Source organism: Barbus barbus (assembly GCF_936440315.1).
Source record: "Barbus barbus genome assembly, chromosome: 17".
NCBI lineage: Eukaryota > Metazoa > Chordata > Actinopteri > Cypriniformes > Cyprinidae > Barbus > Barbus barbus.
Genome location: NC_136745.1, coordinates 30,568,672 through 30,589,574, shown reverse-complemented (window position 1 = coordinate 30,589,574; position 20,903 = coordinate 30,568,672). Strand labels below are relative to the sequence as shown.

General features: G+C 35.1%; 2 protein-coding genes across 3 annotated transcripts in view; both read left to right on the top strand.

Annotated features, from left to right (window-relative positions):
* The first annotated feature begins 2,295 nt into the window (after nucleotides 1–2,295).
* On the top strand, nucleotides 2,296–13,437 carry LOC306883479 (DAP3-binding cell death enhancer 1-like). 2 transcript variants are annotated; one of them, XM_079438767.1, is made up of 12 exons: nucleotides 2,296–2,406; nucleotides 5,303–5,420; nucleotides 5,490–5,629; nucleotides 6,952–7,090; nucleotides 8,084–8,269; nucleotides 8,523–8,557; nucleotides 9,489–9,570; nucleotides 9,641–9,783; nucleotides 10,716–10,877; nucleotides 11,785–11,877; nucleotides 11,964–12,117; nucleotides 12,469–13,437. In XM_079438767.1, exons 4-12 carry the CDS (start codon nucleotides 6,973–6,975, stop codon nucleotides 12,699–12,701), a joined length of 1,206 nt encoding a protein of 401 aa, XP_079294893.1. In that variant the 5' UTR covers nucleotides 2,296–2,406; nucleotides 5,303–5,420; nucleotides 5,490–5,629; nucleotides 6,952–6,972; the 3' UTR covers nucleotides 12,702–13,437. The 2 variants fall into 2 exon arrangements, with proteins under 2 accessions (XP_079294893.1, XP_079294892.1); XM_079438766.1 differs by having other exon boundaries at nucleotides 2,298–2,406; nucleotides 5,490–5,586; nucleotides 12,469–13,436.
* Nucleotides 13,438–20,385: 6,948 nt separating this feature from the next.
* LOC306882910 (amyloid beta precursor protein binding family B member 2-like) overlaps nucleotides 20,386–20,903 on the top strand; it is a 41,006-nt gene continuing 40,488 nt past the window's right edge. Inside the window, exon 1 of the mRNA XM_079437907.1 lies at nucleotides 20,386–20,528. The gene's annotated coding sequence lies outside the window, so the exon portion shown is untranslated. The remainder of the gene's footprint in view (nucleotides 20,529–20,903) is intronic.

The following is a 20,903-nucleotide window of genomic DNA, read 5'->3' as shown; positions in this document are numbered from 1 at the left end:
ACAAATGAGACTGAATAAAAAATTATATTTTAATAAAAATGAATTTAATGAATTTAAATATAATAATACAAATAAATAATTGAACTAATAACACAAATACTATCATTAATGAAATTATCATTAATGAAATTTATGATAATAATAATAATAATAAAACTAAATCATGAAATAAACAGTTTGTGTTAGACAAAACACATTAGAAGTGAATCAACAGGTAAACAACATAACAGACAATATATTTTATTTAAATAAAGGGAATATTATTACAATATATAATATAATAAAAATAAAAATCTGATTCTATGAAACATGCACATTATTAATAATAATAATAATAATAATAATAATAACAATACAGGTTTTTTTTCAATTGCTAACAAGCATGTTCAATACTGAAGCCACATGTTCACAACTGTTCATACGTCTGCATTACCAGCATGAATCTTGGCCAAACCGGGGATCTCAGGTCCAAAACTCACTCACTCGTCTCAAAATAAGCTTGTTTCACCATAACACTGCAATTCTCATTCAGAAAACATACATTTCATTCATAACACACTGATCTAAAAACATGAATTAAACAGTAACAACAGGGAGCATTACATAAACTATGAACGTTTATCTTTGAAGTTTGAATGATAATATTTCATAATAGGATAATACAGTAATAACATCTTTTCATTTTACTGACTGTATTACAGCACAAAGAATGAAGAGAAATCAGCTTTCCCCCCTATTTCTTTATATACCAAAAACAAAAGCCCATCAATATTTACCACATAAAATAAATATAAAAAGTTGAGAAAAATATTCATATAAAATAATAATAATAAAAATAAATTCTGAAGTAATAATTACAACAGCAAACAAAGCATCTCCAGCATGTCTAGTATAATGAGGTGCTGTATGTATTATTGAGTCCCAGCTGCTGCAGGGGGTCTTTCTGTGTTGATGTTGGTTTCCTCCCACAATCCAGAGACACACAGGACAGGTGAACTGGAGACTGTAATGAGTGTGAATATGAACATGTGTGATGGACTGGCCATCTGTCCTGTCTATGACCCAGGAAAGCCTCCAGTCTCATGACCCTTCACAGGACAAGTGCTCGGGGAAATGTATGGAATAGATGAATGGATGGATGTACTGTGAGGCTTCTAGTCGTCCCTCTCTCTGCCACTCTTTTATTCCCCACAGATGTGTCTTCCCTGATCCATGTTCCCAAACAAAATCATTCTGAAGCCATCCGTTTATCAAAACATAACCCAAAAAAAAAAAAAAAAAGATAAAGAAGATGACTAAAAATAGGACTAAAAAAAATTACTTGGCTTTCAGCTGAAATTGCAATTAGTTGTGTTTGGAATAATTATTATACAATTTCATACTAAATATTCTGCTAAGATTTTATATTTCAGTATAATTCCTGCAGAAATGGTCAGTTTGCCATCGTTCTGATCTGAATGTGCTTTAATCAGTTTTGCAGGTTGTGGAGTATGAATGACAAAAGTGTTTGTGGATTTTGAAAAATGTGGTCATTGCATGCGTTTTGTCTGAAAGCAATGAAAAATTATTCAGTTTGTTCCACAGACTTCTGTATCGATGAATGTGACAGTTTTGAACAATGCTTGTTAGCAATAAAAACCTGTAATAACAACAATAATAATAATAATTAAAATAACAGAATAATAACAAAATGTATTCAAAATAATATTTAACTAAAATAAATAAATCGTGTCTGAAAGAGTTTCGTGCTCACAGCTGTCCGTACTAAACACAAGCGCGCTGCGTACTAAGTGTGTAGTGCACTGGAGAGCGGCGCGAGAATGAACTGCGGACTCTAGTTTTTATTCTTATTTATTTTTTTAAATTTTTTTAGAACTACAACAAAGAACAAAATATACAATTATATCAATACATCCAAATAAAAAATACATAAATAAAATAAATAATAAAATTTAAAATAAACGTGGGTTTACAGTCTACGTTACAGATATAAATATACAAATATACATTTTGACAAGAATACAAAGAAAAAACAGCAACTAAATGTCAATAATCCAAAGGCAGCATATATTAGATCACTTTTCAATTAAATTCAGCTCTTTAGCAAATACAATTGTATCTTTACATTTTTTACTATCAATAAACTGAAGAGAGTCCTTATATGAATGTACATCAAGCATGAAAACCTTCAAACAAGGTTTAGAATTATTTATTTTGAATATTTATTTTATTTTCGAATGAACTGCGGACTCTAGTTTAGATTATTTTAGGGTGATTGCGTCATTTCCGCCGTTCGTCCTTCATCTCGTGACTGTCAGAGAACATCATGGCGTGAGTTTATTAATCTTCATAAACTCACAGAAACATCTGCAGACATGTGGAGGATTCAGAGTTTAGTGGGCAGAGGTGAGCTGCGATACATTAATACACCGACACTGATACATCAATATGATACATTAATACACCACTGATACATCAATATGATACATTAATACACCGACACTGATACATTAATATGATACATTAATACACCGACACTGATACATTAATATGATACATTAATACACCACTGATACATTAATATGATACATTAATACACCACTGATACATTAATATGATACATTAATACACCGACACTGATACATCAATATGATACATTAATACACCGACACTGATACATTAATATGATACATTAATACACCGACACTGATACATTAATATGATACATTAATACACCGACACTGATACATCAATATGATACATTAATACACCGACACTGATACATTAATATGATACATTAATACACCGACACTGATACATTAATATGATACATTAATACACCGACACTGATACATTAATATGATACATTAATACACCGACACTGATACATCAATATGATACATTAATACACCGACACTGATACATTAATATGATACATTAATACACCGACACTGATACATCAATATGATACATTAATACACCACTGATACATTAATATGATACATTAATACACCGACACTGATACATTAATATGATACATTAATACACCACTGATACATTAATATGATACATTAATACACCGACACTGATACATTAATATGATACATTAATACACCGACACTGATACATCAATATGATACATTAATACACCACTGATACATTAATATGATACATTAATACACCACTGATACATTAATATGATACATTAATACACCGACACTGATACATTAATATGATACATTAATACACCACTGATACATTAATATGATACATTAATACACCACTGATACATTAATATGATACATTAATACACCGACACTGATACATTAATATGATACATTAATACACCGACACTGATACATTAATATGATACATTAATACACCACTGATACATTAATATGATACATTAATACACCACTGATACATTAATATGATACATTAATACACCACTGATACATTAATATGATACATTAATACACCGACACTGATACATTAATATGATACATTAATACACCACTGATACATTAATATGATACATTAATACACCGACACTGATACATTAATATGATACATTAATACACCACTGATACATTAATATGATACATTAATACACCACTGATACATTAATATGATACATTAATACACCGACACTGATACATTAATATGATACATTAATACACCACTGATACATTAATATGATACATTAATACACCACTGATACATTAATATGATACATTAATACATCGACACTGATACATTAATATGATACATTAATACACCGACACTGATACATTAATATGATACATTAATACACCACTGATACATTAATATGATACATTAATACACCACTGATACATTAATATGATACATTAATACACCACTGATACATTAATATGATACATTAATACACCACTGATACATTAATATGATACATTAATACACCGACACTGATACATTAATATGATACATTAATACACCACTGATACATCAATATGATACATTAATACACCGACACTGATACATTAATATAATACATTATTACACCGACACTGATACATTAATATGATACATTAATACACCGACACTGATACATCAATATAATACATTATTACACTCTTATGATGCTGCAATGTTTCACTGTGTGCCATTATGTGACGAGAATCATTAAGAGGAGCATGACTTGAGTTGATTATGTCAATAAAACACTTATTTGAATAAGTTTGAGGATAGTTTCGGTTTCAGTTTCTGAACAGATCGAATGCAAAGTGTATTATATATGATATCAAACACTTTCTGTCATTGATTCATCTGTAGAGGTGTTCACTTTTATAAACAGAAGGATGTCTATTGATTCACGAGGGAAACGTTAAAACACACACACACACACACACACACACACACACACACACACATACACACACACACACACACACACACACAAAAACTGCAGCGCTAATAAAAAACAAAAAAACTAAATCTATACTATATCCATCTATATTTGAATGGGTTTAAGCAAGATAGATGGATTAGCTTCACTATACAGGTATTTGCAGCAAGTTTTGTAAACATTACATCATATCATGCATTGATTATTACGTCGATGACATTTACAGTATCATTTTATTCTGGAGAGTGATGGAGAGACAACATTAATATATTTTTCTTGTATTTAACCCTTCTTACTTATGTGTACATATACCTTAACTATTTTTTTTAAGTTAAATACATTTTAAATAAATAAATTTTTTAAGTAAAAATAAATCTATATTTTAGTTCAATAATATTTAATATTTTAAGGAGATCTTTATGTTCCATTAATGACAACTTAAAAAATTATTTTATTACTTATATTACTATTAGTATAGTATTTAAGGTTCAACTAGAGATAAGGGTTTTAAATTCCAATGCAAAGAGACAAATTAGAGTCATTTTGTGGTCGGGTAGGTACCTGTATGGCTCTTTAATAAATGCATCTACTAGTCTAGTTTCTCAAAAGAGTATTGCAGGTCATACAAGATTACTTATTTTTAGGTTTTGTATTTGAATAAATATTTAGACATGATTAAACACTAGACACAATGTGAAATTTAAAAAGTTCATAACTTACATCCTTTGTAATTTTTTTTAATGATACTTGTATAAGTACTCACAAGTGATTAATAAATGCAGATTGCAAATGCAAACAAAAATCACTCCAAACTGAACTTAAAAGTTGGCAATCTTGATTATCCTCATTATTCTTAGTGTGAGCCGTGCTTTAGATTCATTAACACTGAACCTGTGCTTTGCTCTTGACCTGCAGTGTTGAGCCGTTGCCATGGAAACGCTCAGCTGCGTCTGTCTCAGGGTCATCACGTGGAGGACGAGGTTATCAGCTCCTCCATCCTGACCAGTGGACTTCACACGTCTGACAGCAGCAGGTAACGAGCGACATGCGTGATCGCCGACGTTATACGTGATCCTGACACAGCTAACCATCTCTCTGTCAGTTCTCACCGAGGGGAAGACGGTCAGAAAAAGAAGAGAACATCTCACTTCTGCTACACTGGACTGCCGAGATACAGCGCTCTGGATGCAGTGGGATGGGTAATTCACTCAGAACTCTACTGTTTCGTATGTCATCTCTGAGGTGTGTTTTATGAACTGACCATGGACCGCATCATCTGAAATCTGAATAATCTTTCCATTGATGTATGGTTTGTTATGATAGGACAATATTTGGCCGATAATTATTTGAAAATCTGGAATCTGAGGGTGCAAAAAAATCTAAATATTGAGAAAATCTCCTTTAAAGTTGTTCAAATGAAGTTCTTAGCAATGCATATTACTAATCAAAAATGAAGTTTTGATATATTTACGGTAGGAAATTTACTAAATATCTTCATGGAACATGATCTTAATATCCTAATGATTTTTGGAATAAAAGGAAAATTGATCATTTTGACCCATACGATGTATTAGGGCTGTCCAAAAATATCAGAATTTCAAATATTTGTTGCATTTAAAATTAAAATCCACATTCGAATGTAAAAACATTGTTAGCCTGTCCAGTTGAAGCCACTGGATGCGGCGCTGCTCATTCAATATATTGCAGAATAATAGGAATATCAGTGCAGAGATGATGATGTTTACAGTAAAACTGAAACCAAGCCGTTCACACAGAACACATATTTATCACATTTTCTCGAGGGACGTCTATCACCGTTGCACTCATGTCTCACACAAGAGAGCCACGTGTTTAGAAAGCATGTCAAATTAATGCAAGTTCAACTTTTAAAAAACATGTCTCGCGACTTTATGGCGAGGTTTGGTTGCTCATCTCACTGCATCTCATGTTTTAAATGAAGAAAGTATTCTTTGTGATTGGTTTTCGGCCCTTTGTATTAAACTATACATCCATGATGCTGTTTTGTTTCTAATTGTTTAAGTAACTTTATTAATTATATATGGTTTCCAAACATTATTTTAAACATGATGCACTTTTTTCAAAGATAGTCTTGTTATATATTGCTCGGTGCGCCCTCTTGTGGCCTCGAGAGAAGCCAAAAGCTTTTTGTACCCCTAACTGAAATTATGCCTTTTAAATTCTAATATTGATCATATTTAAGTACAAAATTCGAATTGAGTTTTTCAGTCATTTTGACAGCCCTACAATGTATTGGTGGCTATTGCTACAAATATACCCGTGCTACTTATGACTGCTATTGTGCTCCAGGGTCACGTGTGTGTGTGTGTGTGTGTGTGTGTGTGTGTCTTTGTGTGGTGTGTGTGTGTGTCTCTGTGTGTGTGTGGTGTGTGTGTCTGTGTCTCTGTGTGTATGTGTCTGTGTGCGTCTGTGTGTGTGTGTGGTGTGTGTGTCTCTGTGTGTGTCTGTGTGCGTCTGTGTGTCTGTGTGTGTGTGTGTCTCTGTGTGTGTGTGTGTGTGTGGTGTGTGTGTGTGTGTGTGTGCAGGGCGCCGCTGCGGTTCTCTTCATGCAGCTCTGTCGCAGGATTCACTCGCGGCTGTCCTCGGATCAGAACTCCGGAGCGACTCAGATCAGAGACGCTGGACTCGTGCGGAAATGCTCCTACAGAGTCCTGATAGACGTCTGTGAGTGCTGCTGTCAATCACACAACACTCCGACCAATCAGAGACCAGCCAGGCCAACTCAGGCGTCTCGCTCAGATTAATCAGGTTTATTGACATCATAAAAATAACTGTCATTAGTAGCATTTACATGCTTATACATAATTTAAATAAAACATCTTGATTAAAAATATAACAATAAGGTAAACACAGAAATAAAAAAAATGTCAGGCAGTCATTCGGCCAACATAGATGTCTTCCTCAGAGCAGTTTTATTGACAAAAAAAAAAAAAAAAAAAAATCAGTTATATTTACTTGAATATGATACATTTAAATAAAAAAATCCAGAAATATATTAAAATATAATAATAATTAAATGTACAGTAGAAATAAAAAAATTACCAATCAGAGATCAGTCAAGCCAACACTGATGTCTTTCACTCAGATTCAGAATTGAGTCATTTTATTGACCCGCTATAAAAACATTATTATTGCCAAAGCATTAGTAACACTTACATGCATATGCATAATTTAAAACCCCCCAAAAAACCAGATCAAAATAAATAATAATAATAAAAGCAGAAATTAAAAAAAAGTCAGACAATCAGAGATCAGTCAATACAAATATGTAATTTCCAATTTAGTTTACACACATATGCATAATTTTAAACCAAAATAAAAATGAAGATCAAAATAAATAACAACAATATTAATAGTGACATTTAGTCATTTAGCAGACACTTTTATCCAAAGCAACATACATATGAATGAATGACTAGCTAAACTATTATTTATTATGTAAACATGGCTGTGGATTTCAATTTAGATTCAGTTCAGCATCTCCACGTCAATAAAAAGGGGTTTACCATCATGCTAACTGAACAGCAGACTATGTAAACTGAGTCATGTAACTTTTTAATGTTCGGTTGACTGTATTTTAGTTTGATGATAAATAGTTTGTGACAATCTAGATTCAAATGAAGTAAAATGAACAGTGTGTTTGTGCATGTGTCTCAGTGTCCAGGCCGAATGCTTTATCTGGCGATGTGACGAAGTGCCTCTGTGAGGCGCTGCAGACTCCAGAGCAGGAGGACACTGACCGTAGTCATGGTGACAGTGATGGAGACCTGACCTCTGACCTCCAGACGGCGCACAGCTCTGATGACCAGCAGGAGGAGCCAGCGAGCGCCACATCACACTGCGGTCAGAAAAACACACATTCACAGCTGAACACAATATTAGATAATACATTTTATATTTCAATTTTTATTTTATTTTATGTTATTTAAATTTTTGGAAAGGTTATTTATTCAGCTTTCAGATGATGTAGAAATCAAAATCTCAGATTGTGTTGTATTTGACTGTAATTAAAATGAATACAATAAAAATAATACTATTACAGATTCATACAGTAGAGATGTGGAGCACTAACTCATGATTCTTGATTTTCTTACAGATGAAACCCTTTTTCCTGAACAACCGGAACCAGAGGTAATCTTTCAGACCCAAGAACTCAAAACTGAGCTGAATTGATCTCAGGGCTTCTACACGGTCTGGAAAAGTATTAAAATAAAAGAAAGCAGAGTATGGAAAAATATGAGCATTTCCAGACTTTTGCCCCCATTTAGTTTATTATAATAGAAAATTAAGAATTGAATGAAAAAGAGTTTAGTAAATAAGTGTGTTTTCACGGCAGCTGTTTAGTGATTGTCAAACACGACTCAATGAATTCAAGATGCACTTTTTTTTGCATTTTGGGCTTCTTCTCAGGATATTCTTAGCACTGTTTGACATAGCCTCGAGCACCTTTGGAAAAATAATAAATATACAGACTTGTATGCATGCATGAGAAACCATTAAACCCAGCATGCGGGACGATGCACACTGAGCCACTGACTGTGCCATCAGCTCATTTCATGTCATGTGTTTCTGCAGAGGATGTGCTAAATTGGACATGAGGCCTTGATATTAGAGGGACTACCATAAGGAAAGCCACATTTTGAGCGAGAGCATCTTTATTAATTCATGTGCATCCATGCTCTCACAGTAAGATGGCAGTGATGCACAAAGGAAGTGTTATGTAAAACTAGGAATGCGCATGTGAATAGTTTCTCGAGGACACAAAAAAGTTTCTTGTGTGCATGCAAAAGTCACTTCGAGAAAATCAATGAAATAAAAAATTATATTTACAAATGACTATAATATATACCAAATATAAAGCTGAAAATAGTGCTGTATGTTAAATATGGTCCGGTTTGGAAATTTGAGTCTGAAAAAGTATGTAATTTTGAAATGGAAAATGTTGAGGACGACACTATTGTCTTCTGAAGCTGAACTTAAAGTCGTTTCATAATTGATTTTACAATATTAATCCTGTGTTGTTTAAAGCGCTATAGAAATGAATCTGGTATGTTTCCCGCAGGAGCGTCTCTCTCTCGATGCAGCAGCACAGAATCTGAGACGCGTGGCAGACGGCAGCGTTCCTGTAATCCTCAACATCATCGGTAATGATCACATGCTCAAAGCTGCTGATGCCTGATGTGAGCGTGTGTCTGAGTGTGTGTGGTGCTTCAGGTCTGGAGAGCGCGAGAGCGGGCGACTACGAGACGGCCTTCTCCTGCTTCCTGGCCTCGGCGCAGCACGACTACAGCAAAGCTCAGTTTAACCTGGGAGTGTGTTACGAGAGAGGACGAGGAGTGCAGACGGACCTCAGCAAGGTGCTGGATTTACCCATATTTACTATACAGGTTTATGTATTTGCATGTTTGAAAATATTTGCATGCTTGATGTTAATTGCATAATATAACTTGCTTTGGAAAATTAGTTGCAACATGTCTCAGATGATTAAACAAGTTATTTATATATCAGGAAATGTGGTGCATCATTTAAAAGAACAAAAATTCTATCTTGAGATAAAGTAATAATAATAAAATAAAAGTTAATGCATGAAAAAAAATTGCTCTGATTCAAAATAAATTTAAAATAAATCTATTTTCTATTCACATCTAAATACATTTGTAACGAACATATTTCCAGATTTATATTGAGAATCGTTTATAAATCGTCAACAAAAGATGCCAAAATAAAAGCTCTATATTTTATTATTTGAAATTATTTTTTTTACAGACATAAATAATTGTATTGTAATTTACTGTTGTTAGATAAATGTAAAATAAAATGTAATTAAAATTAATTAATTATTTATTATTATTAAATTCGTTTTTTTATCTTACAGCACAATAGTATTATTGAAATAGTAATAGTTCTTTATTTATTTGTTTAATTTTTTTATTTAAATAATAATTATAATAATAATACTTATTATTTATTAAATACATATTAAAATTTTACAGTATAGTAGTATTATTGCTTTAAAATATTTATTTTTTGGTTGGTTTAATTTTTTATCATTTAAATAATAATAAAATCATTAGTAACATTATGTAAACATACATTTAAACACATATACTGTATTATTCTGAATAAATGTTGCACCTCAAACATCAAACAGCATTGTTCAGAGAAAAAATAAAAACAGATAAGCTCCATGGGTGTACTGGTTTAATTGAACCAACAGTAATATTAATACTAATAACTGCTTCTGTTCTGTTTAACATGACTGTATGTAATATATTCTGTGGTGTCTCAGGCGGTGCATTATTACAGACGCGCTGCAGTCGCTGGGCACCGACAGGCTCAGTATCGCTGTGCTAAACTCCTCCTGAGCAGCAGAGGGCAGCAGAGCTCAGAGACAGACGACGCAGCTGCGCTCAGATTCCTGCAGACGGCCGCAGACGCCGGACTCACCCAGGTACTGACGAGAAAGATAAATATCTCAAATAAAATTATAAATATGAAATATAATGTAAATATTAGTGTTGTCAAGCGATTAATCGCATCCAAAGTAAAAGTTTTTATTTACATAATATAAATATACACGTAAATACACACACATACAGTATATATTTGGAAAATATTTGCATGCATTTACATATGTTTATATTCATATAATATATATATTTAATAAATGTGAAATTTTTCACAAATATATACATGCATGTGTGTGTATTTACATATGCATAATAAATATACACAATACACATATTATATTATGTAAATAAAAACTTATTTTGAATGCGATTGTGATTAATCGTTTGACAGCACTAGTAAATATAAAATAAATATATGAAATATAATATAAATATAGACATATAGAAAATATCCAAAATTCTGTAAATAAAAATATCTATCTAAAAATTTTTTATAAATTAAAAATGTATTTTTATTTATTATACAATTAACAAAAAAGCAAAAAAATGCCTCTAGCACTAGCTTGCTCTTCTTTTTCTGTTCTATCTGTTTTCTTTTTATTTATTATACTTGCTGTGTGCTGTTAATCTAACTGAGACTCGTCACAGCACTTGTGTATCACTGCTCTTGGGTTGGTTTTGATTGCTTCTATTGTCCTCATTTTTAAGTCGCTTTGGATAAAACCGTCTGCTAAATAAACTAATTTAAATACAAAAATGTATGTAATATAAATTATTACAATCATATTCACATATATCATATTCAAATTAAAATATTAAAATATATAAATTATGATATGAATATAAAAAGTAAATTGTATGAAATAACAAATATAAAAATATAATCAAAAATGTAGACACATCTGTGTGTGTGTGTGTGTGTGTCTGTGTGTGTGTGTGTGTGTCCAGGCTCAGGTGTTTCTGGGTGTGGTGTTGTCTCAGCGCTCAGACTGTGATCAGAGGAAGTGTGTGCATTATTTCCAGATGGCGGCTGAGAGCGGGGTAAGGTTCCTCTCCTCAGACGTGTGATGAATGAAGAGCTTATGTTTTAGATGATGGTGATGAGATGATGCTGTGTTGATGTGCAGGACCCTGCGGCTCTGGTGTGTCTGGCTCAGTGTTATGAGATGGGTTTCGGTGTTTCTCAGTGTCTCCAAACCGCTGTCAGACTGTACCATCAGGCAGCGGCCGGCGGAAACCAGCAGGCCAGAGACAAACTGAGAGACAGACGCAGCCCAGACGGTCAGACTCACACACACACACACACACACACACACACACACAGACACAGACACACACAGACAGACACAGACACACTCTCACACACATATCCAGTGAAAATCCCATTGTCCACTTTGGGCCGTTTTGACTTATTATATAAACATTTAACTTGTTTAATTTAATTATATTAACATTTAACCTTTTTAAAATGCTGTGTGTTCAGTTTTAATGCATTCAGTCTATGTTTAATAAAAATAAAATAAAAAATACTTTATAACAAACATTTTCCCATAGCAAATGAGCAACTTTATTGCAGTTTTTCTTTTTAAATCTGCATTTGATTTATAAATCTCTCTCTGTCTCTGTCTCTAGTGCTGCGCTCGATCAGATCGGCTCCCTGCTTCTCTGTGATTGGTCAGCTGAATCTCAACTCCATGTTTCCTCAAGAGAGCCACGATGAGAAGCCCCGCCCACAGCAGCGATCTGACCAATCACAGCCGCTTCCTCATTCCTGGAGCACAGGAAGTCTGAGTGTGCTGCCCTCCATCACGCTTCAGATGCTCAGAGCTGACAGCAGCCGCAAGCTTTGGACGCTCGGGGTGTGATAATGTGATCAATTCATCTCTCGTCTCATAATCGCATCTTTAAAGCACCTTATCTGTCAGTTACAAGCATACGCACAAGCTTATATCCATTAGAAACACACAGAAACAGCCAGATCTGACAGATGAATGTTCTCAGCCAATCAGAGCAGAGCTGGAGAGTTCCGAGCTCAGTGATTGGCTGGGTAAAATGTGATAGATTATTCATGAGCTTTCCTTTCAGCCACTTGCCACTGCCAGTGGGAAGTGTTAGGGTTTTGTATATACTTGTGTTTGGTTGAGGAGAGAACGTCTGAATACAGTGGAATGAGTGTTTTTATTGAGCGTGTAGAAAGAGTAAGCTTATCTTCATATATTTTGTGTATAATTGTGTTTTTAAACTGTCTTGTGGAGGTCACATGGTGTCATTTTCTTGTTTTCTGTGTTATTTGGACATTGTTTACATGATTATATTAAAACATTAAACTCACATATTCATTCAGAAGCAGAAGAATTAAAACGAAAACCATTTGATTGGCACTATTTTATCACTAAATCAATTGCATGTGCCAAAGGTTTCATTAACATGTGCCTTAATCAGACGTGCGGTTCATGGAAAGCCAACAGGATTTCGAGCCTCAATTTCAGAGCCAACTTTGTGTTTTTGGTCTTTTTATGTTTTGCCATATGCGGTTTATTGAGTGTCATTTCACCCTAAAGCACTGTCTAAACTACAATAAACACTTTATTTGTACATTCAATAACTTGTGTCATGACACTATTTAGGTAAACTGATAAAATTAAAGTTGTGTTGATTCATGAAGATTATCTTGAACAAAATGTATAAGAATCATAAACTTAAATTCTGCTATAATCAAAAGCCAGTGGTAAAATCCTATAGTTTTTTTTTGTTTTGTTTCTTTTTTGCTAGTCAGATAAACTTAAAAATACTCCAGGTTTGATGTCATCAGTATTTTTGGTTTGTTTTCCCCAAAAATATAAATGTGTATATCTGCTAAAATGTCACTTTTACAAGTACTCTAGTATATGAATTAACTAAAAAACCCATTAAAATTCAGAAATATTATCCGTCTGAATGCACTGACACTGATCAGATGAGAACAAAACTTGAGCTGAAAAATGACTATATTGTCTTCATCAAGCTGAATTTGTTTAAAAAACTTCTTTATAAAGCATGTTAAAACCAAAGTGCTGTACAATTTCAAAAATAAAATAAAAGAATACGGTAAGATGAAAACAATAAATTAAAATAAAGACCACAAACACATCTGCTTAAGCATAATGGTCATTAAAAGTAATGAAGGCCTTATCAAACAACTAAGCTGTGTGTGTGTGTGTGTGTGTGTGTGTGTGTGTGTGTGTGTGTGTGTGTGAGATGGAGAGACTGCAAGAGAATAGGCCACTTGTAACAAAAACAGTTTGACAGAAGAATGACATCGTCTTCAGGTTTAACTCTTTCCCTGCCTCTGACAGAATTGTCCGGCTTTCTGTGTTTTCGCTCTTATACGGTAGGAGGCATGATTAAGGTGGGAAAGGTAGAAAGAGAGAAATGATAATGCACTGATTACAACAATACACAGTGATACACAGTTAAAGGGGAAGCTAACATGACAGTACATTATGGATTTGTGAAGCAAAACAAGTAGGTATACGAAAATATTGATTCTTAGAAGTCGTTATACGCAAACAGCCCTGGGCAAAAAGGACCCAAAATCATACACAGATCATTGACATTTACAGGGGATCTTTGTCATAAAAGTTTGCTTAAAAGTGAAAACAGAAACCAAACTCTCAACAACACACAGGTTAATTAATCATTTAAACCAGTTTTATCAGGGTCTGGTACAAGTGATAAAACAAACATTTACAGTATTTTCATTAGTTCAGTGGGAAGAGTGCCATTATGTCATCTGCAAATAAAAAACAAATTAAACACATTGAAGAGAAAAAATGATCTGGAAGCAGAAATGATCTATACTTGCTATATCAAAACGTTTGAAGTACAAAGCATGTTATTCTTGTGTCGTTAGAAGCAACCATGTAAACACACATAATATCTCTTTTACTGTCTTCTGAATGCAGTTCAATTTGCATGAAACTTGGTACACATTCATTTTGTCTTCTGAGAAACATGTAAATAGCTTCTGAAGGGCAGAACTAAATGAAAAGAAGACCTTTAAACAAAATAGGAGCAAAATTCTAAGTGCCATCATGTCATCTGCAAATATGAAAACACATTGGGGAAAAATTATATGGTTATCTGGATGCAGAAAAAAAGTTGCTATTTGAAAACTTTTTAAAGTACAAAGTACTCTTGTCAGAATCAGAATCAGAATGAGCTTTATTGGCCAGGTAGGTTTACACATACGAGGAATTTGTTGTAGTGACAGAAGCTCCACAGTGCAACAGAAAGACAGCAACAGGACAGGACACAGATAATAAAAGAATAATATACAAATAGGCAATGTACAAAGCAGCAAAAACACAATATATAATATAGACAACTATGTATGTACAGGTCAAGTATGTGCAAATTAGAAATGAGAAAATAAAAATAAGTGAGTGTGTATAATGTATTATAGTTGTGTGTTCCACGTTTATTGTCAAGTGTTCATGAGATGGATTGCCTGAGGGAAGAAACTGTTCCTGTGTCTGGTCGTTCTGGTGCTCAGAGCTCTGTAGCGTCGACCAGACGGTAACAGTTCAAAGAGGGAGTGTGCTGGTAAAATGATCAGTACACAGATGGCGCACTAGGTGACGCTCTTTTGATACAAAACCATTGTACTCACAAATCCAGAAGTAACAAGATTGCAATCCTTTCCTCAATCCTTCCTCACTCCCCAATGAGAAACTCTCCTGTGCACAACGACGACGAGCTGCTCGTGTTACTCCTTCCTCCTCAACTAGTTATGAAACTGCAAAAATCTACAGTACACAGATCTCCCTGATGATCTCTTTAATAGCACGCATGTGACATCAACTCCAAACTATTCACACAACTGTGATAGTTTTACACTGTATTAATCACAATCTACTGGCTACACGTATTGAGTATATTTCATTAAAGAAATTGTGATTCAGTGTTGTATAGAAAATATTGAGGACTTTTTACTAATAAAACCAAGAGATGTGTTTTCTGCCTGAAGAGCGCACACTAAACAGTGCCTGATTACTGAACTAAGTTATCTTTTGCGCTAACACTGTCAAAACACACAAGGTTTACATATAGACTAAAATGAAAGTAAACAGTTGAGAGAAAAATGGATAGTGAGTGTAATATTAGATGTGTGCAGGTCTTAAAGGGACAGTAGCCTACTAAACATGCTGCGGACTGTCATTAAAGCATTGGTCTCAAACTCAATTCCTGGAGGGCCACAGCTAACAGTTTAGCTCCAACCAGTTCCAGATCACACCTGCTTGGAAGTTGCTAGTGATCCTGAAGAGCTTGATTAGCTGGATCAGGTGTGTTTGATTAGGGTTGGAGCTAAACTGTGCAGAGCTGTGGCCCTCCAGGAACTAGTTTGAGACCAATGCATTAAAGGGGTAGTTCACCCAAAAATTTAATTTCTTTCATTATTTTTTCACTCACATGTTGTCTTCATTTCTTCTTATATGAATGTTTCACTTTTTGAAACAAGTTACATTTTAGATTCATTACATGTGAAGTAAAACATTTCAAAAGTTTTTTTGTTTTAATTTGGATGATTAGCGCTTACAGCTCATGAAAGTCAAAAATCAGTATCTCAAAATATTAGAATATTTACATTTGAGTTTCAATTAAGACCATCTCTACAGTATAAATTCAGTGTATCTCTTATTCTTTGAAACCACAATAATGGAGAAGACTGCTGACTTGGCAATGATCCAGAAGATGAACATTGGCGCCCTCGACAAAGAGTGTAAGTCACAGAGGGTCATTACTGAAAGCTGTGGCTGTTTACAGAGTGCTGTATCAAAGCATATTAAATGCAAAGTTGACTGGAAGGAAGAATTTGGGTAGGAAAAGGTGCACAAGCAACAGGGATGACCGCAGGCTTGAGAATACTGTCAAGCAAAGCTGATTCAAACACTTGTGAGAGCTTCACAAGGAGTGGACTGAAGCTGGAGTCAGTGCATCAAGAGTCTCCACGCTCAGACGTCTTCAGGAAAAGAGCTACCAAGCCACTTCTGAACCAGAGACAACGTCAGAAGCACCTTACCTGGGCTGTGGAGAAAAAGAACTGGACTGTTGCTCAGTGGTCCAAAGTCCTCTTTTCAGATGAAAGTAAAAGTTACATTTCTTTTGGAAATCAAGGTCCCAGAGTCTGGAGGAAGAGTAGAGACATGTTGCTTGAAGTCCAGTGTGAAGTTTCTACAGTCAGTGATGATTTGGGCTGCATGTCATCTGCTGGTGTTGGTCCACTGTGTTTTCTGAAGTCCAGAGTCAATGCAGCCATCTACCAGGAAATTTTAGAGTACTTCACGCTTCCTTCTGCTGACAAGCTTTATGGAGATGCTGATTTCATTTTCCAGCAGGACTTGACACCTGCCCACCCTGCCAAAGGTACCTGAAGCTGGTTCAATGACCGTGGTGTTGCTGTGCTTGATTGGCCAGCAAACTCGCCTGACCTGAACCCTATAGAGAAACTAAATTATGTGTTTCTATGGCAACACTATCAACACCAAAGCCCTCACGTGCTCCTGAACTCATAATTATAACTTGTAAACTCAGAATGTTCTGAGAGGTACGATTTGGACCAGTGACAGATGTACCACGTGACTGCCGCCAGGCTCATTTTGGTGCATTTTGGAGGAGTGCAGTCACAGCAGGTGGTGGCATTTTCCCACATTTCTGCGTATTTTTTATATTTGCTTGCTTGAAAATATTTGCATATTTGATGTGCCCCCCCCCCCCACTATCAAATTCAGTGTGGACCAGCAACTGTTTGGTTACCCGGACAGTTACCCGGTTTACCTATTCTTCCAAATATATTCTTTTGTGTTCAGCACAAGAAATTAATAGAGGTTTGGGACAACATGAGTGAGTAAATAATGACAGAAATTAAATTTTAGGGTGAACTTATGTTCATCAACGTAAGTGGTATTCTGGAACTATGAATTAAATTGAATAAAACAGCAAAACAACAACAACAACAACAACAACATCTTCATACAACGCAAAAGAGATTACCTTAGATGAAGTTTGATTGATTTGTACACAAGTTTGGACCCATTCTAATTTTTTTTAATTGTTTTTGAAAGAAATGTCTTATGCTCATTAAGCCTGCATTTATTTGATCAAATATACAGAACAAAACAGTAATATTCAGAACGGATGTGTTAAATAGATTAAAAAAGTGATAGTAATGAATTTTTTTTATTGTTATAACATATTTATTTATTATTTTTAAACAACTTTTAATAAATCAACAAATCCTGAAAAAAGGATCACAGGTTATAAAATAAACATTAAGCACTGTTTAACATTGATAATAAATCAGTATATTATAATGATTTCTGAAGATCATGTGACACTGAAAACTGGAGTAATGATGCTGAAAATACAGCTGCAGATCACAGAAATATATTTGAAAGTATAGTAAAATAGAAAATCATTATTTAAATAATGATAAAAAAAATTGGCATTTTTTATCAAATAAATCCAGGCTTGATGAGCATAAGAGACTTCTTTCAAAAACATTAAAATAGTAATGTCCAAACTTTGCAAAATTTTAAATTAAATGTTGTATAAATAAAAAGGTTCGGAATCATATTTGTTTAAAGTGCTTTTTTTGGGGGGGGGGGGGGGGGGGGGGGGGGGGGGGTGCTCCAACATTAATTTTGCCTAGGGCCTCCCAGTGTCTAGAACTGGCCCTGTTACCATGTCTCTTAATCAGATTGTGTAAATGTGCAGTTCATGAAAAGCCAGCTGTATTTTGCCATGAGCCTCAATATCAGAGCCAACTTTGTGTTTTTTGTGTGCTTAGCATGAGGTTTATTGAGTGTCATTTTACCATAAAGCACTGTCTTAACTACAACAAAGACTTCTGTGTTTCTAACTTTGTGTTTGGTTAATATGTACTAACACAATGTACAATTACTGGACCCTCGCTGGATCCTCTTCAGTTTGCCTACAGAGCAAACAGGTCTGTGGATGATGCAGTCAACATGGGACTTCATTATGTTCTGCAACATCTAGACAGACCAGGGACTTGTGTGAGGATCCTGTTTGTGGACTTCAGCTCGGCTCGGACTTCCTGCCCAAACTAACTCAGCTCTCCATGCCCACCTCCGTCTGTCAGTGGATCACCAGCTTCCTGACAGACAGGAAGCAGCTAGTGAAGCTGGGAAAATTCTCATCCAGCACTCGAACCATCAGCACTGGAGCTCCTCAGGGCTGCACAGAGGTTGTACTTTCTTCACCAGCTGAGGAAGTTCAACCTGCCACAGGACTTACTGAAACAGTTCTACTCTGCCATCATTGAATCCATCCTCTGCACCTCAATAACTGTCTGGTTCAGCTCAGCTACCAAATCTGACCTCAGAAGACTACGGAGGGTAGCCCGGACTGCTGAGCGAATCATTGGTACAACCCTCCCCACTCTCCAAGAACTGTACTTATCCAGAGTGAGCAAAAGGGCTGGTAAAATCACTCTGGACCCCTCACACCCAGCACACTCCCTCTTTGAACTGTTACCGTCTGGTCGACGCTACAGAGCTCTGAGCACCAGAACGACCAGACACAGGAACAGTTTCTTCCCTCAGGCAATCCATCTCATGAACTCTTAACAATAAACATGAAACACACAACTCTATTTATACACTTTATCTAACACACATACTTAGACTACATTTCAATTTGCACATAATACACCTGTACTTACAACTGTCAATTTGTATATTGTTATTCCTTATTTACTTGTTCTATTTTATTTTATTATTTTATTAGTTTTTTGTTCTGTCCTGTCATTCTGTTGCACCGTGGAAGCTTCTGATATGAAAACAAATTCCTCGTATCTGTAAACATCCTTGGCAATAAAGCTCATTCGTATTCTGATTCTGATGTGTCAAGTAATATGGTGTTGCATCCTCTTTGTCTAGGGGTGGTGGGGAGAGTAACAAACGAGGGACGAAACTAAATAAAACAACAGGGAAAAAGTGAGAAAGAGTTCTGTCTGCAATCCAGTTCTTAGAACATAAAAAATAAAATATTATTTTTGCCTAAAAATCTTACAACATTGTAGGGAACGTTTTTGTAACTTTTTTAAAAAAAAGTTCTAATCACGAAAAAACAAACAAAAACAAAAAACCCCCCCATTTTATTCTAATAGACATTTTAAGGTTTTAGAAACAGGTCATAATAACATTTATCATAATAAGTTTTTTTTTAACTTAAATTTGATGTTTTTTATTCTTTCTGTTGTTATTATAGAGTGTTCAGATGTGATGTGTCCGTCAAATAAATACTGCAGGTACCATTAATCTATGCATTTAAACAACTAAAAAATATATGTTTTTGAGCAGGTGGGTCGACGCTCCGTCCCTCCAATCATTCTGCGTGCCTCATGAATATTAAATCAGTTTCTAGACGCTCAAGGAAACTCGAGACGCAATGTCAGAACGACCTGATTAATATTCATGCAGTATCTTGCGCTCGGCGCTCTGATTGGTCAGCGTACGCGTACACAGAGACAGCGGCGCGGGGCGCATGCGCAGAGAGGCGCGCACACTGGACGCTGTGCGGAGAGCAGAGGAGCGGTCTCTGATTGCGGGCGTCTGGGCTTTAAAAGCGGGCGTCACCTCGCGGCTCCGCATCAGCATCTCCAGGCGAGAGAGGAGCGGAACGAGCTGGTGAGTGACAGTCTCTGGACGCATGACGTCATGCTATCACACACATTATTGATTATTCTGATTGATCTGATGCATCTTCGGTGCTGCAACTTCATACAATTGAAGCTTGCATTGAGTTTGTTTATGCACAGGATGCGCGTGACTTGACACTTCTCGCTGTCACATCAGTGTCATGCAGGAATAATGCGTGTATATATGTTTAATAATGCGCGAGATGATGATATGCATGGAGCATTTGTTGCAGACTGTGTGTTTAAGTTGAGATGTGCGTCATTCATCGCACAGAATGTTTTGGGCCGATCAGAAGCGATCTGTCATCATCAGGAGGACAAACAACTTCTGTGCATCCTCATGTCATGGCTGTATTTATCAAAC